At 43.8% G+C, this 18,555-nt stretch overlaps 1 protein-coding gene and 1 pseudogene across 1 annotated transcript; one reads left to right on the top strand and one right to left on the bottom strand.

Moving 5' to 3' along the window:
* Window positions 1–9,778: 9,778 nt before the first annotated feature.
* LOC121437746 (trichohyalin-like protein 1) lies at window positions 9,779–12,184 on the bottom strand. The gene is made up of 2 exons (XM_041637817.1): window positions 12,044–12,184; window positions 9,779–11,509 (listed from the first exon to the last, which is right to left on the bottom strand). Exons 1-2 carry the CDS (start codon window positions 12,182–12,184, stop codon window positions 9,779–9,781), a joined length of 1,872 nt encoding a protein of 623 aa, XP_041493751.1.
* Window positions 12,185–17,803: 5,619 nt separating this feature from the next.
* On the top strand, window positions 17,804–18,206 carry LOC121438054 (annotated as a pseudogene).
* The last annotated feature ends 349 nt before the right edge of the window (window positions 18,207–18,555 follow it).

The raw sequence follows: 18,555 nt of genomic DNA, 5'->3' as shown, positions 1-18,555 counted from the left end.
ACACAGTGAGCGAAATAAGACATGTCACCGCAGAACAGTAAAATAAAAGAGAAGTAGAGAAATGGGGGGTTAAATTTGCCAACCCTGAGGTTCAATACAATTGCTGCCTTTGCACCCCAGTCTTGGGTCAGAGTTTTCTGGCAGCAGTCCCCAGGAGAAGCACAATCAGCGATAAGTTGAGAGCATAACCCCAGCCCCAGGCATCCATCCCAGCCCCCTGGCCTGGGAGTTGCACTGGTCTGGACTCCAAATCCTTAGCATGCCAGGTCCTGACCCCTCCCCGGGGGAGAGTCAGGACCATTCCCACAGGGTAGTTAAGTGGGTTCCCAGAGGACGAACAGGTGGTTCCAGGTTTGCATGTGCTCCCTGCTTTCCTGTTTCCCTGCCATGCACTCGGCCACCCGAGAGTGCTGTACTTAATAAAACATGGGCATTCTATTTGGTTTAATCTGACCTAATTGGATTTCTTTGTGTCAGTGGAGCTGCCCATTTTAGGATTTTTTCTAACAATCAGTCCTCTGCTCACAGAATTGGAAAGTAATAGACCTTCCATGCTTTTTGCTGGGAAAAAGAGATTTTTTTTTTAATATTGAAGTCTGAAAAAGAATATCTTGTATGTAAGTGAGACTCTTATGCTAAAATAGATGGGCAAAGTTTTCTACAGTGTTTTGCCAGCCAAGGCAGTGACTATGTCATGTGTCCTGAATATTTATGGTGTGATTGAGTTTTATTCAATGAGCATAAAACCCGAAAATGCGACTTTAATATGTAGCGCAGAAGGGGGCTGGAGAGATGGCTCAGTGGTTAAGAGCAGTGTCTGCTCTTCCAGAGGTCCTGAGTTCAATTCCCGGCAACCACATGGTGGCTCACAACCATCTGTAATGAGGTCTGGTGCCCTCTTCTGGCCTGCAGACGTACACACAGACAGAATATTGTATGCATAATAAATAAATATTTTAAAAAAATATGTAGCGCAGGGAAGGCAGTTCTGAAACATGCAGATCAATACAATTCCTCTTCTAGCTGCATTAAGATTTAAAATGCCAAACCAGCTTGGTGGCATCCACACCTACCTTTAATCCCATCACTTGAGGAGATGGTAGGAGCCAGCCATGATAAGCTAAATATGAACAGATCACTCAAAGGAAGTTCTTTACTTCCAACCATTATCACCTGCCAGAGTAAGACTCAGCCAAGGATAAATTTAATAGAGGCCTGAGTCTCAGTAGTTTACCCTGAAGCAATACCTGGTTGCAGGAAAAACCACAAGCTGAGATTACCTGAACACCACCCAAAAACAGACCATCCAAAGGAAATGAAACCTTTGTAGATAGGACCACCTGCCAGCACACACCAGGACACCCCTAGAGAAATGTCAGCCAATCAGGGGTCCTGAACCTCAGAAACCCCTCACCCCCACCTTTACTACTATAAAACCCTATTCTAACTGAGCTCGGGGCTCTCCGTTTATTCCAATATGTTGGACGTATGGAGAGACCAAGTTTGCAAACTTGATTAAAATAAAAGCTCTTTGCTTTTATATATGGGACTCGATCTCCTTGTTGGCTTTGGGGGGACTTCACAGATTTGGGCATAACAAAGACAAGGAGGCAGGATTGCAAGTCTAGTCTACTCTGGGCTATACAGTGAGTTCAGAGCCAGCCTAGACTACATAACAAGTCCTTGTCTCACAAAATAAAACAGTTTCAACGCCTGATAAAGTTTAGGATATTTGAGGAATAATGGATTTATACTTCACATGTAGATGCTCTAAAGATGGTTCTCCCAGAAGAAGAGTCACGTTATGGTCTTTGATGGGAACACGGTGTGCTGTTTCTCTAGGTGTTGGGGGTGGGGTGATTTTTATTTTCCTCCATCCAGAAAATCAGGTAAAAGACAAGATGACCTGAAATGAAGATGCTAAAGCAGTCTTCTTTCCTGGACAGACGGCAGTCACATTTCTGCAGGGAAATGGGCAAGGTCAAAGTTCCGTCCACCAGAATCCCTGACTTCCTGCGCTCTGTGAGTAAGAGCATCAGGAATGATACAAGTGGCGTGACCTTTCCTGTGGATCAGCAGGCATGCAGAACGGGTCTTAGGTGTAATTATCAGGTGGTTCTGATTGGCTCTGGGAATCTGGCCTCCACATGCCCTCTTGGAAGCCTTTGATCAGGGGGTATTCAGGACATTGGCATCTTCAATGAGCTTGTCAAAATCCCAGGAGTCATCAGTGCTGTCTCTGACTCAGCAGGAAGTCTCCTGGGTGAAACTAGGCTGGAAGGAAAGGTAGATTTTAAGCATGTTTCCTTGAAGAACCCTTTGCTATTTGGGTTGTCTTCCATTAGGATGTATGGACCCCAAAACTGGATGTTCTGCAGCAATGGAGCAATGAAGAAATATGCCGGGGTATCCCCTGCCTAAGGATGCAAATCTAAGTAATAGAAAGAGATGGATTGGAGGTTAGGCAGCCTGTGGACAAGCCTTGGCCCTGCCTGCCAAGTCCTAAGTGACCATGAGAAGTTACCTAACTTCTCTAGAATTCATGTAGCTTTTCTGCAGTAAGTTCCTTCACCATCTAAGGTTTAGGGATTCCTACAAACAGTAACGTTTAGGGTTACTTGATGAACGTGAGCTTTTATGCACTTTTTTTTCATTTATTTGATTTTATACGTATGACTGCTTTGCCTGCAGGTATGCATGTGCACAGCGTGTGGGCCTGGCACCTGTGGAAATCAGAAGAGGGCTGCTTTGGAGCCCCTGGAATTGCAGTTACAGATTGTGTGAGTCACCACTTGGGTGCTGGGAATTGAACTCTGGTCCTCTGTAAGAATAAAAGCTCTTAACCATTGGGAAGCTCCCCCCAGCCCAGCTCCTCCAATCCCAGACCCCACCCCTGAGAAAGGCCACCAGCGGCTCCTCCCTTGGAACTGCTCAAGACGGCCCAGAGGTTATTTAAGACCAGGCCCATAGATCAGCCACATGTTCTCTCTCCTGCCTTCCTGAGAGTCACCCTGCTTTGCGTTGCTCTGTTTATTAAATCCAGATTTATTAATTTGGTTTGATTTGGCTTATTTCATCATCAGTGGAGGAACCCAATAACCAGAGGTCGGATACTTAGCATTAACCACTGTGCTATCTCTCCAGTCCCTTTATGCAACATATTTTTTAAAACAGATGCCCAAAATGAAGCACAGACAGGCTAAAGGAGTAGTCCAAAGACACACTGCTTCTGGCCAGACCTACAGCTTAGTCTACTCTGAGCACAGTCTGGAACCAGAGTTCATGTTCCTAATCACAACTGTTTTCCTCAGTTACTCTGTTCTTTTTATTTTTTAATTTTATTTTCTTTTAACAATCTTTTTTTGCTTTACATAATAATCCCACTTCCCCCTCCCTCCCATTCTCTCGGTCCCCTACCTCCTCCCTACCCCAGGCCTCATCCGCTCCTCAGAGTGTTACCCTTAGATCTCCCATAGGGAGTCAACAAAGTCTGTTACATCACATTGAGGCAGGACCAAGGTCTCCTGCCGCTGTATCTAGGCTGAGCAAGGCATCCCCTCACGGGGAATGGGCTCCAAAAAGCCAGTTCACGCCCTAGGAATAAGGCCTGATCCCACTGCCAGTGGCCCCATGAACTGCCCAACCCACACAACTGTCGCCCACATTCAGAGGGCCTAGTTCAGCCCTACGCAGGTTCCCAGCTTCATTTTCTCTGTTCTTAGACAGTTGCATCCTCACGTTTGGAGGAGCAGCTCTGAGTTTTCATTCAGCCTTTTTGATAGTCACTGGGAATCGTGTACTTTAAATGCCCTAGAAATGCCACGTGGTTTGCTGGGCAACCTCATATATATCATTTATTTAAGCAAATGTTCTTGTAATAAATTATCACGAGGTGGACAGCAATGAGATCAACATACAGAATGTCAGTTAATGCTGGTACTGCACACTCTCAACCTCCTCCCTCCTTCCTAGTGATGGCGCTCTCCTAATTTCTGATACTACAGCTTGGATTTTCCCTCACTGTAAACTTTGTGTAAATATAGTCATCCAGCATGACGTATTTAGCGTCTGGCTCTGTTTTGCTTAGCATTGCTCTTCCGGACGTTTGCTATGGTGCGTAGGTTGAATTCTTTTGGCTTCATATTTGAACAACCTTTCACTGTGTGTATACAGCATGATATATTGCTTTTTCTTTTCTCACTTGGTGAACCTTTGGATTGTTTTCTCTTTTGAGCTGTTGTGAACCATGCTGGATTTAGGTTTCAAACCCAGGATAAATGGCTGAGGCACCTATTTAACATATCAAAGCAGAGCTGGCCCCTACGTTCTCTGGCACTCTTCACCCCTACCTATTACAGAGCCTTCCACGCTAGCATACTTCAGCCCCTGCCCTAAACTTCTCCATTCCTGGGGCTGGGCTGCCTTTCCCTATACAATCTAACCATTTTGGTTACCTGGTCTTTTCATCTACTCCCGTTTGGGCTCCTGGTTACTGCATCTGGCTCCCCCCTCTCTCTCCTCTTCCTTTGCCTGCCACCTTCCCTCACATGGCTCAGGGCTATTTCCACTCTGGACTTTCCAAGATGTCCCATAACTAAATAAACTTTCTCTTTCACCATACGTAGGGGCAGTCATGTCCTTTCCTTTTATTTCTTCTTTTTTCTTTTTCTTTTCTTTCCCTTCCTTCCTTTCTTTTTCTTTTGAGATAGAGTCTTATTATGTAGCCAGGCTGACTTTGAACTCTTCCTGACCCCCTTTCCCAGTTTCCTGAATGCTCAGGTTAGTACCATTCTGGGATGAGTCCGTTTCTGCAGCAGAATCATGTAGGCTAAGATTTTCCCTACAATAGTCATGGCCATCCATGTCTTTAGAGGGCTTCTGTGCCTGCGCTCTTGTTTTCAAGATAAGAGTTCCAGTCACTTTCCAGCTCTGTTCACACTCCGTGTTACCACCTTCGATTTCAGACATGCGGTGGGTGTGATCTGCTTTCACCTGACCTCTATCTAATAGGACAATAAAATTTCACTGGTGGTTGGATGTTCTCTTTCATGTGTTTTAACTACCCCCTTTCCCATTTTCTGTTGTCTCTAATTCTGTTGCCTAATCTCCAGGCATTCTTTATCATTCTGGATACTGTCTCTGTTTCTTCCATTTCTCCCAGGATCACCATGTGGCTAGGATGACATTTGCACAGGTGATGCTATTATAAGAGAAGGTCAGGAAGCACCCGGGGACACTTGAGGTGCTCGAGTGATAGATACAGCATTTCCTTTTCTCCACTGCTTATAGACTGTGCAGTGGTGGGAGTAACATTTAGAGAACAGTTAGTAAAAACTGGTAGACAGTAAGTACTAATCGGAGAGGCACAGATGTGAGTGGGCACGTGCTTTACTATTACAGGTGGTATGACCATCTAGGGCTCTAAGGACAAGTAAAGTTGGAAGTAGAGAGGAAGAGCACTTCAGAGAGGTTGAGCCACATGACCAAGAAGCATAGAGGTGGGAGGAAGTAGCATTACTCCTAACTTCTGGTTAGCTCTCTACAGGACTTTCAACTTGCCTCATGCACACTGTATACTTTATGAGGGTGGGGACCATGACCTTCCCAATCACTTGAGCATGCCCATGTCTACCACAGTGGCTGACATATAGCCAGTTCTTGACAAATATGCTTAAATGCATTCAATCCCATTAATGTCTCTATAAACTTAGTAGGATATGATCAAAGTAGTGGTTAGAGACAATTAGATGAGCAAGCTGGTGTTCTCAGAAAGATTCCTGCAGGAAGTGGTGGTCAATTGTAATTAGAGGGATATAATAAAGAGAGTTTGGTCAGTTCAGGCTTGATGTGGTGTATGGGAAAGTAAGTATAAGGTGTCACTGAGAGTTCTTAAATAAAGGGATGTCAAGAGATCATCAAAACAGTGTCTTGCACAATTCAAGAGTCACTGAATGGGAAAGGACCATCAATAAGAACCACTGAAGAAGATGTTGAAATGATGCAGCCATTTATTTGCTTACTCAGCAACCATTTACTGAAATCCTAATAAATATCTGAGGTCAAACTTGAGGCTCAGGAAGAAAAGTAAGATGTTTACTTTGTAAATCTCTCCACCAAAGAGCCTATCCACAAAGAGGGATGGTACGTTTAGCACACACAGAGAGGGATGGTACGTCTAGCACACACACAGAGGGATGGTACATCTAGCACACACAGAGAGGGATGGTACGTCTAGCACACACACAGAGGGATGGTACGTCTAGCACACACACAGAGGGATGGTACGTCTAGCACACACACAGAGGGATGGTACGTCTAGCACACACACAGAGGGATGGTACATCTAGCACACAGAGAGGGATGGTACGTCAAGCACACACACAGAGGGATGGTACGTCTAGCACACACACAGAGGGATGGTACGTCTAGCACACACACAGAGGGATGGTGCGTCTAGCACACACACAGGGATGGTACGTCTAGCACACACACAGGGATGGTACGTCTAGCACACACAGAGAGGGATGGTACGTCTAGCACACACAGTGAGGGATGGTACGTCTAGCACACACACAGAGGGATGGTACGTCTAGCACACACACAGAGGGATGGTACGTCTAGCACACAGAGAGGGATGGTACGTCTAGCACACACACAGAGGGATGGTACGTCTAGCACACACACAGAGGGATGGTACGTCTAGCACACACACAGAGGGATGGTACGTCTAGCACACACACAGAGGGATGGTGCGTCTAGCACACACACAGGGATGGTACGTCTAGCACACACACAGGGATGGTACGTCTAGCACACACAGAGAGGGATGGTACGTCTAGCACACACAGTGAGGGATGGTACGTCTAGCACACACACAGAGGGATGGTACGTCTAGCACACACACAGAGGGATGGTACGTCTAGCACACACAGTGAGGGATGGTACGTCTAGCACACACACAGAGGGATGGTACGTCTAGCACACACAGTGAGGGATGGTACGTCTAGCACACACACAGAGGGATGGTACGTCTAGCACACACACAGAGGGATGGTGCGTCTAGCACACACACAGGGATGGTACGTCTAGCACACACACAAAGGAGAGGGATGGTACGTCTATCACACCCATAATTAGAACTCATGAGAACATTGAAAGCAGAGGCTCATGTGAGGACAATGAACTGCAGGGAGGTCAAATTTGATGGGCAGGAGGAACCTAGAAGGTCAAATGGTCAAAGCCATGCTTCTGACATCCACCTCCCATCACCACCCCCATGCTCTGGCCTCTTCATTACTGTACTGCCTGGAGCCTCCTTATTATTTCTTGTTCTATTGCTGTTAGACTCTCCATTCCCTTACTAGAATGTAAGCTCCAAGGTGAAGGGTTATTTGTCCTGGTTTCGGTTATGCCCTAACATCACATCTGGCACTGCCATAGGTTTTTTTTTTTTAATAGTTTTTTTCAGTCATGTGTAGGTGTGTTGTCTGAATGTAGATATGCATGTGAATGTCAGGTCTGAGGAGGCCAAAGGCATTGGATCTCCCAGAGCTGAAGTTACAGACAAGTCTGAGCTACCTGCTGTGGGTGATAGGAACTGGACTCAGGTCCTCTAGAAGAGAAACAAGTGCTCTTAACCACTGAGCCATCTCTCCAACCCTGCACCATGCATTTGTTAAAATAAATATTTTATAATAGATGTAGTATCCTTGGGGTTGGCTCCCATAGGAGAGGCGACATTTAGACATTTGGTGAAGTGGGAGAGACACTAGCTTAGATATGTGAAGTCTTACATGTAATGGGGAAGAAGATCTATCTGGAGGATGGTGTTATAAAGAGAGGAGATGAAAGACCTGTCTGAAAGATGTATTTACAAAAAGAAAACCTCATGAAAAGATATTATGGTGGATTAGATACAAAGAATAAAAAAGAAGGCAAATGCTGGTTTCAGTATTTCTGTCTTTGAACCCTGATGGAATGGGGATTGAAGGAACGGCAGCAGAAAGGAAGTGAAGAGGACAAGTCTGGTTTACGGGGCAAGGGCTGATAAATCTCAGACGGAGCAGCTTCCTTGTAGGGTGGGCTTAACATGTGAACAAGCAGACTGAGAGCATCAGTGCAGACAAGAAGCTAAAAAGATGCATGGGATGGAGGTCGAAGGAGAAAGAAAGCATTGAAAGAGAAGGGAAACTGGAGGTGATGGAGTCACAAGGGAGGTGGGGGCAGAACATGAACAGAGCATTTCTGGACAGGTGGTTGTCAGTGCATGGTGCTACGATATTCAAAGCCAACGAGGTTATAGGTCTTTAGGTGTGTCAAGTGGAGGGTACCTAGATAATCTACACATAATTACATATGTGATACACTCATATCATATACTTATGTGTATATTATATTTAAGAATGTGTATAATCCTTCCCTATTAGTTTCTGTCATTTTGCAGTACCTAGAAACCACAAGCTAGTTAGCCATTTCCACAATGACAGGCAGTTAGGTTATGCCTGCTCTTTGCTCTTTTTAATATGCTAGAGAATATTCTTTTACTCTATACTATTAAAATAGTACATTTTAATATGCTATAGAGTAAAAGAATCCCAATCTATATAACTCCCATTATTTCTTTGTGCTCTCTTCATGTCCTACCCCCACCCCACCTCCTATCGGCCTGTGCCTGGGAACACATCATGGCAGACCTTGAAAGGCAAAGAGGGGAGACCAGAGTCCCATAACCCCCTTGAAGAGCCCTCTTTCAGCCATGTAAAACCTCTCACCAGGTTCTATCTCTTGAAGCTTCCATTACTTCCCAATAATATCATAAGTCAGGCAATAAGCTGTTAACACATAGGTCTCGGAGGGACATTCCACATCCAAACTGTAGCAACATAGATAAATGGCCATCTGTATAGTCGCTCTCATGAATTTATTTTGATAAAGTTGCTGATAAGCTTATGCTTGTGAGTGTGTGTTTGTGTATGTGTGTGTTTGTGTATGTGTGCGTGTTTGTGAGACACACAGAGAGAGATCCTATCTTTTGGTTGTTCAAGATTATTTTTTATCAGATGGGGCTATTCACTTATATTTGAAGGTAGAATGAGGAGACCTGGGAGCCGGTTCAGCCATTACGTTGCCTGTCATACATACATGAGGACTGGAGTTTGGATTCCCAGTACTCATATGAACAACCAGAGCTGGTGGTGTCCCTGGAGTTCCAGCAACCGAGGAAGCAGATAGGAAGATCTTTGGAGCTTGCTGGCCAGAGAGTCTGACTGAATGCCAGGTTTGGTGAGAAACTCTGTCTCTCCAAGTAAGGAGGCGAGCACATTGAAGAAGACATCCAGTCTTGACTTCTGATCTCCACATACACATAGACCCACCTCATCCGCCATAAAAAAAGATCTGAAAGTGTTGACGAGCTGTGGAAAAGGTATATTTTTAAATTTTGTGTTTTCTAAAACATACCTTTTCTAAGAGGTATAAATTAAGTGGAAAAATATGAAACTGGAGCAGAATGCCAAGAGAAGGGCGCTCGCTGGTGCTTTGGCTTCCAGGAAACATGACCTAGGTCAATGGTAACCGTGAGAGCATCACACTCTACTTATGGTATTAGGAGAAAGAAAAAAGAAACCTACAAGTAACTGATTGTTTCTTTCAGTGTCGCCAAGGCAAGACGGAGATTGAAGCAAGAACTGAGCCAACAACAGAATCTGATCTTCAGGTTATTTAATTACCAGCATTAATTTAGAACTCCCATCAAGTCACATAGATAAACATTTCAGACTCACTGGGCCCCTGAACCCTCTGCCTCTGGAGATTTTCTGTTTTCACCTCCTGCTGTGGACTCCTGCACCTCCTGTCTTTCCCTGGGCTGCACAGCTGCCCCTAGAGTACCCTGCTTCTCTCTAGCGGGCTGTTCCTGTTCCTCCCGGAACTGTCTGTCTTCTTGGATTGACAACACTACTGCCTTCTTCACTCTGAGGCTCTTGCCTGGTGCTCCCTGTTTCTGGAGATCTGGCTTTTTATCGTCACTCCCTTGCTTAGAGTCTCCAGCGGTGTCTGCCTGACTCTGCACACCCCCTGGCACCTGTGGCTCACCTGAGTCTGAGCTGGTGCCGCCTACCTCTGGAGCCAGGTCACTCTGTGTAACTGATACCTCAGGATCATCCCCCTCACTGTGATCTTCCTTCCTGACTGGCTTGTCATGAATCCTGGTGGCCCTGTGATTTTTCCCTTGAGATCGGTTCTCAAGTCGGGCCAGCTCCTGGGACCTTCCTTTTGTTCCCAGTGTCTCTTCAGTTTTGGGGCTGCTTTTGTTGATCAAAAATGCCTCTGCTGCATCATCCTCACTGTGTCTTGCCTCTGTTCCTGAGATGGATTCTTCCTTAATTTCAGGGAAGTTCTGATTTCCTTCTTCTGAGTTTAGCCCTTGGGTACCAGGTTCCCTCCATGGTCCTGAAAACTCTTGACACTTCTCATCCTGTGTTTGGGCTTCTGGTGTCGGAGGTCTGGTTTTTCTGTCACGTTCGTTTCTTTCTTCCTCCCGTTTGCCTTGAGTAGATGTTTCGCTCCCACGTTCGGCAGATTGGTTCTGTGTTTCATATTTTCCTTCTTGTGCGGGAAACCCGTGAGTCTCCGATGTTCTACCCTCACCCTTGAGGTTCTCTAAATTTGTGGTTCTGGGTGATGTTCTGCCAGCATCCTCTCCTGGTTCTTGAGTTTCAGATATTCTACTATCATCCGTAAGCTCGATGACTTTCTGTGTCTGAGGTGGTTTCCCAGCAGCAGCTTCCAGTGGCGAGTCAGTGTGCTGCGACATGACTCTGTCCTCTGTTTGTGGGAATGGATCTTGTGTTACGGGATGCTTACTCTTTTCTGTAGCCTGTTCCTCACCTTCAGATGGCCTCTGTGCCATATGGTCCCTTACCTTGGTGTCACTTTGCTTCCTGACTGTCCTACCTCTTTCTTTGGGGATCACCTGTGTTGGACTGTGGCTCTGTTTGGACACCTCCCCTGGCATATTTCTCTGAAATTGGACTCCATCGTATTCTGTTGCTGGCATATCTTGTGCAACTTCCTCGCTATCTTGTGTCATTTCCTGACCATCCTCTTCTGGGTGTTGATTCTCAGGGTCATGAGGCTCAGACACCTCTTGTGGCAGGTTTTGGGTCTTAATGTCTTCCCATGGGCTCATCTTATTGTGCCTACCTGCCTCACCATCTTCATGGCTAGGCTGAGCTGATGATGCCATTTCTGGTGTAAACAGCAGCCTCTCTTGAGTTGGTCTCACCCCTAATACCTGCTGACTGCTTCTGGTGGCTGCCCGAAGGTCTGCACCATTCATCTTCTCTGACTTAGACACCAGTCTTGGTTCTGAATATAGTAATGATGTGTCAAGATAAAAGAGGTTCAATAGGCTGAAGATTGAGAGAAGAAATTCCTCAAAGCTGATGGTGCCATCTCTGTCAGTATCCAGCAGGTTCAGCTTTCTCTCCACAGCATGAAAGATATGAGGCTGTGTGTAAACACAAAGATCAAACTTGTGATCATGCGTTCTGAGTGTCTTCAGGTCTCCTGAGAACCTTTAATAAAATTTGTTTTAACCTTACTCCTCTTAATAGTGAAATTGCCTTAAACAGTGAGAACCCATCAATTCTGGATTTTTTTTTTTTTTGCCTTCTTAGCACAAAGGCCAGTACTAGCAATTGCATCACATGTGAGCTGAGTTAGAAGCATCATGGGGCAGTGACTGTGCAGCCAGGTCTACCGCGATGAAGCAACAGTTACGTAATGGAAACCGCCTTTTCTCTGCATGACTGACTAAGCAGTTGCACAGAAGAAGCAACTGAGACTGAGAAAATAATGTTCAAAGGCCAGTTCAAACAGAGTGCCTGCCAGCCAAGTCCAAGGCCAGTTCAAACAGAGAGCCTGCTAGCCATGTCCAAGGCCAGTTCAAACAGAGAGCCTGATAGCCAAATACAAGCGAGCACACCGATAGCACCACTTGCTTGGGTGACAAAGAGGCATTGAAGAAGAGAAAGCTCCTCACCTGAAGGAAGTCCCCAATCTCCCCCTCCAGGAGTTGTCTCAGCTCTCTGTGGGTCAGCCTTGCCTTGTTGTTGCCATCCTCACTGGTATACTTGTGGAATGTCTCAATGACGCAGAAGATACCTCTCAGGAGCCTCGACATCTTTACAAACTTGGAAGAGGCTGCAGGAAAGAAAAAGGTCGGGGCTGGAGAGATGCTCAGTGGTTAAGAATACTGGTTCTTGCAGAGGATGGAGGACATACGTGGATTCTGTTCCCAGCACCCACATGGCAGCTCACAGCTGTCTGTATCTCCAAGATCTGACACACACACATGCACACTTGCAGACAAAGCACCAATGCACATAAAGTAAGAATAAATAAATCTTTAAAATGAACAAGGCTCATCTTCCAGGATAGGCTCTTCAGGAAAAGCAAACCAAGGTCATCCTTCCTGCTCCTGTCAAACTCTGCCCACAACGCCTACTGTATTCTGTATTGTAAATATTGTGTTTGCATTCAAAGAGTGATTTAAGTTTTACAAGACATATTGTGATAAGATTAGACATAATATAGGTAGGTAATAGAAGAACAGACATTTACTTTATGCTGCAATAAACAACAGCACTCGTGTGTTTAAAGGACACTTTCAAGAACAGAGAAGAAAAGAAAGGAAAGGAGCTGAAACCAATATTAACCCCCACAAACAAAGTCAATGGAGGCAGAGCAAGGCTCCTAACCCAATTTGAGAGTGTCCGTCCGTTTTCCTCTCACCTTGACTCAGTCTAGCCTAGTCTGCTAGCAAAGAACATGTAGCTCTCAAGTTCATAGAGCTTTTAGAAGAAAGAAGGGTTGTGTTCTGAAAAATCAACCCTAGTGTAACACGTGTTTACCAAGGAACATTGTTCCGTAAGAACTAAGTGATAAGACCCAGTCCTCATTAGCTCTTATTTAATTTAATCTACCCTTCATTTTAATATAGATCTAGGTCCCATGTCTTATTCAATAGAACCTAAGGTATGGGCTTCGCAGACTGTGTCTGGGATGGCAGAATCCCAGTTTGACATCCTGAACAAGGCTGCCCTTCCTCTGAGCTACTGACACCGTCTCCATAGTCTCAACATACAAGCAAGAGGCAGCAGAGGTCCTGGGTACACTACGAGACTTACCTCGTTCGGGAGTGAGAGCAAGCGGAATGTGGGGCAGCGGGCTGTGTGCTGCAGCAGGCACGGGGACCTTTTTATTGAGTCTCTAATTGCTTAGTTAGAAGGAGACTCCCTCTGGGCCTAATGACCTGACTCATCATCACCAAAGTCAGTCTCTCCTCCTGGTTCTCTGCCTCAGCTCTCCCTGCTGTAATAACTCCAGTTAAGTCTTATCAGACTCATCAAAAAAGAAGTGGATAGATCTCTTTTCCATTTACTGATTTTTGTAGGATATAATTTTGAAGTGTTTTTTAGGGCTTCAGGGTTGTTGGATTTCTTGTTTTCTTTCTCTTTCTGTTCTTAACCTGAGGACATAATTATGTTTCTGGTTGACAAATCATAGGGCTGACAGGGACCTCTGAAGTCATCTGATTCTTCCCTCTGCCTGCAGTCTGGCCTCTGTCTGACCTAACCTTGAGAAAGGGGCATCAATCACTATTTAACATAAAGCCTGCTTAATCATGGGACAAGGCTGGAGATACTGGTTGATTCAGCTGTTTTCATGTTCTCCTCTCCATGCCCAAAGGCCAAGTTAGATTAAAAACAATCTCTTGCTAGATATGCAAAACCTTGCTTACATAAGAGGATGCTATTTTTAAAATATGATTGACAGCTACCTTTAGAGGGCATTTTTATAATTTATTAAGGTCAGACATGAACATCCAAATGACCATTTCTCTCTGTAATGGGGAGAGGGAGCTATGGAAGCTGAGGTAGGGTCAGAACTGAGTCTACCATCCTCTTTGAGAAGAATGTTTTTATTGCCATTCAGATTTGGGTCTCTTTTAGAAATCCTTGATTCAGAAGAAAATTATTGTTCTCTTCTTAGATGTTTTAAACAAGATAATGTGTTTTAAGACATCTTTTCCCCTTCCTTCAAAGGCCGTAAGAAGTGAATCTATCTATAGAGACAAGAATAAAAGATGGCCTGGCGGTGTTGGCACACACCTTTAATCCCAGCACTCGGGAGGCAGAGGCAGGCGGATCTCTGGGAGTTCGAGGCCAGCCTGGTCTACAAGAGCTAGTTTCAGGACAGGCACCAAAGCTACAGAGAAACCTTGTCTCAAAAAAACCAAAACAAACAAACAAACAAAAAATGTTCCAGGACAGGCACCAAAGCTACAGAGAAACCTTGTCTCAAAAAAACCAAAACAAACAAACAAACAAAAAATGATGAAGTCCTTGAAAAGATAACATTGGGAAAGTAAGTGAGAAAACAGGCTGTAGGAGGAGTTGTTACTCAGCAAAACCTTTGTTCTGAGTTTCCAAACGAGAGGACAAGATCTTACAAGTTAACTGAGGGCTGGGGAAACTCCACTCTGATAGCTTGTATCTTTAAACAGTTTCATCTGATAGCTTGCATCTTTAAATAGTTTCTTCTGATAGTTTGTATCTTTAAACAGTTTCTCAGCACACCCCTCCCCACAAAGAAGCCCTGCTGCAGAAAGGCAGGGACAGCGTGAGGTCAGTTTGGCTTTGATTAGCTAACATTCTGTCTGTACAAACTTTTTTTGAACACTGTGTCATGCACTGGTTTATTTAGTATTTATGTGAGTGTGTCCTTGTCTTAGAGTGCAATGGTCAGTCTCGTGAGAAGTTGCTGAAGGAAACTGTCTGTGGCTCAGTTGGAAGAAAAGACTCGGAAGGACATAAATAACTGTCTTTCAAATAGCAGCCATTTCCATGGGTGTGGAAGAGAAAGGAATGCTCATGACATATCAGGTGCTTTGCACGGGCTCTCTTAAGCCTCATAGTACTTGCACATAGCTATTATCCTTTTAATAAATGGAGAAGTTAAGGCTCTTTACTGTTGAGCAACTTGGGTGGAGACATGTATCTAGTGAATGGAAGTGTCCAGATTCAGAATCTAAATGTCTCCAGAACATGTGTTGTGTGATATTTTGATCAAATTCTGACAATAAAATTTCCTTTGGATCAGAGGGCAGAGCTGACTAAAATTAGCCTCGGAGGTTTCAGAGGACTGAGGACCAAAGAGAGACGGGCAGTAGTAAGGCAGGGCTTAGAGAGAGGATCTCAGCCCTTCTGGATGGAGGGAGGGAAGCCATAAGAGGTCACTGGTTTCTTCTCCACTGCTTCTCTGACCATTCAGGTTCTTACCCTAATATCTGACTCCTAATTTTTTTATTGATAAAGATAATTAGATAAATGCAACACGCATGACTCCATCTCCCTATGCTGTGTAATGCAAAGACTGACAGTGGCTGAAAGATTGCAGATTGCATGGTTGGAACTTTCTAGAAGCCAGACTCTAGTTCTTCTCAAGAATTTTCTAATGAGTAGAGTTTTCTACACTGAGAAGTACCTCTCCTAAAGCATGAGTTCTCTGTTTCTGGATCTGTTCACAGGGAGACTGCATCATTAGGTTATGGGGCACCCTGTCATGGGAAGAGTAAATAGTTCTTGATAAAACACATGACACCATGTTCAGCATTCAAGCAAGTTTAGTTAGCTTGGGGACAATACCAACAGCAGCCTCCTGCTGATGAGGCATCAGATTCCAAAGACCAAATTGTATCCACATTATTTACTATTACATGGCATTATACCCTGGCCAGATACCTTTTATTTTATTTATTTTAACACTTACATATGTTCATATGTGCTTGTATGCATAAATAAGCTTTTTGCATGCAGAAGTCAAAAAACGGCACTGGATTCCCTGAAGCTGCAGTTGTGAGCCGCCTAATGTGAGTGGTGGCTATAGGAACTGAGCTTTGTAAGGTCCTTCAGCCCCTGAACTAACTTTCCAGTCATTTCACCTTTAAGTTTCTATGACTTTAGATTCTCATTCCTATTTAGAAAGGCTAAGGCTGTCTTTTGCCTTCTCTCTGAACACCACGAGAGAAGGCTTATACTCCCTTATACAGGCACTCTTGTCCCAGTGCTTACTGAAAACGATGCTCTTTATTAATATTCACACTCTGAGAGGTGACTTAGAGTATGCTGGCAGAGCAGGAAGGAGGCTGCTTTGTATCTTCTGTTTATTTATTTATTTAGTTATTGTATCTTGTGTTTAAAAGTCTTTAGACTGTAGTACAGTAAGCCACAGATACCTCTACTATAACCGGGAAAAAAAAAAAAAGAACCTGGTGGCCCTGTCTCGTCTTAAACAGATCTCTGGAATCATCCCTAGGTAATGTTCTTACCCCTCTAATTTTAAGTATGACATAGAAATGAGAAGGGATGAGGGAAAGGAGAGGGAGGTCAAAGAGGGGAGGGCAGAGATAAGAAGGGGGAGGAAACCTGAGAACTATTTCTCCTGAAAGGTAACCACTGGAGTCTTGAGTAAAAACATCAAGTAAAACATATATGATAGCTACTTTGGAAAGAATGGCCAATAAAATAATTTATAATTTTTAATGATTATAATAATGGAAAGTTTGGCAATAAGTGAAGTTTCAGTTTATGTTTATATTTTCCCAATCTTATTTTACTTATTCTCAATGTAATGGAAGCTTATTTAAGATTGTGGTAGACTGAAGTAATATATGTTCTTAAAAATATTTTTACAATGATATTTATTTTCTCTGTTTCCTTCTTCCTGCCCTCATCTTATGTGTGTGTGGCCGGGTACAGCATACTTGTAACAGTCAGAGTTCTCTCCTTCCATCATACGAATTCTGGGGCCCAAACACAGGCCATCAGACTTGGCAGCAGGCACCTTCACTCACTGAACCACCTCACCCTCTCAACAATATATGTTTTTAATGTCCTGCCTAGGATTCTCTTAAATAAATGTCTTAACTTAAAAAATCCTTTTTTATTAAATAAAATTTCAAAAAATATATAAACATTTATAAAATAAAACATTAAACTAAATAAGCCAGAACTATGGCAAAATTAGGGGAATCCTGACTGAGTGAGACATTAGCACAGAGGTAGAGAATGGACAGGAGTGACCGCAGTGGGGAGAAGGCCCAGGAGGGAGGTGCAGCTAGAGGCTGCAGAAGTGAGGACAGATCATGCCAGTCGAATGCTGAACCCAGAGCTGGGAGACCAGGTGGATGTAAATGAGAATCATGGCTTGTGTAAGGGACATTTCTAAGGGGTTAGTCTCCATCTCCCTTCTCTAGTTTGTTTTATTGGGGAAGGGTATGGTATTTGTTGAATGCATATCTGTTAGCTTTACCAAGAAGTGATATCTCAGAATGTTTTACAATTTCTGATCTGAGTACTGTAGTAACTTTATTTCCCTCCTCCTCCATTGTCCAGCACACACCACAGACATGTGGGCACTTACTATCTAACCTTCCGGGTACGGTTTTTTTTCCCCTAGTAAATTAGTAACTCATTCTTCCCAGAAGGAATTAAACATCTTTGAGAAATGTTAAATGTGAGATTATTGGAGATGGGACTCTTCCCAGAGAAGAGAGAATTATAGTGCTCTATATTAGCGTTTGTTAACCAACCCTTAGACTGACTGAGAGCTAAAACACCTCATATGGAAAGACTTGAGCTCTCTAGGAATACATGCTCCATTGTGACATTTGGGACTCTGCAGTCAGCTAGCCACACTGTGGGGGAAGGGCTGAGAGATTGCCACAGCCACGGGGAAGATGGTGGACAATTCACTGCTGCCTTTCCAGAAAGAATGGTTTATGTCTTTGTTCTTTTCTTAAACTCCCAGTTGGCTTCACACTTTATCTTTCATGGGCTTTTATTCCTGAATCTTGGCAAAACTCCTTAGGCTTAACTTACTGGCCTCAAAAATACTGGGCTGTCGCATTGTCTGTCTGCCTCCTTACTGCTGCTGTGATTGGCTATGTCTTCTCATTTGGAATTAACATGGTGAGTACCTCTCCACTCAGCTCCATTCATACCATCACAGATAACTGTGCCAAAAACCAGCAGTGGAAGAAATACCAAGAAGATGCCATCCCAGTATTAACTGATGTTCCTATTCAAGAAGTGAACAAAATGTCCTTCCATGAAGCCAGAGAACTTAACACTCACAACTGAGCTGTGTGTAAACATCCTAACACCAAACATTTACAAGTTTGGGGGTGAATAGTTTTGAACATAATTATATCGACTGTCCTTTTAATACCTAATATTGACATGTAAAAACATGAAAGTTGATTTCTTAGATTGAATTTAATTAATATTGTAAATATTTTCAATTGCATGTTTGATTGACAGAATGAGTAAAATGCCACACTCTACTATAAAAAAGTACCTGGACATTGCAAACTTTATCCAACCCTGTCACAAATTTTGTGAAAAAAAAAAACCTATTAATGCATATTAGAAGAAACCTGTATCCTTTTATTGATATAAGTGGGCCAGTAGGAATATTTGAATGTATGAA

Source organism: Microtus oregoni, unplaced genomic scaffold (assembly GCF_018167655.1).
Source record: "Microtus oregoni isolate MIOR12 unplaced genomic scaffold, Mior012 000054F_ref0000373, whole genome shotgun sequence".
NCBI classification, from domain to species: Eukaryota; Metazoa; Chordata; class Mammalia; order Rodentia; family Cricetidae; genus Microtus; species Microtus oregoni.
This window is presented reverse-complemented; position numbering and strand designations above follow the sequence as displayed.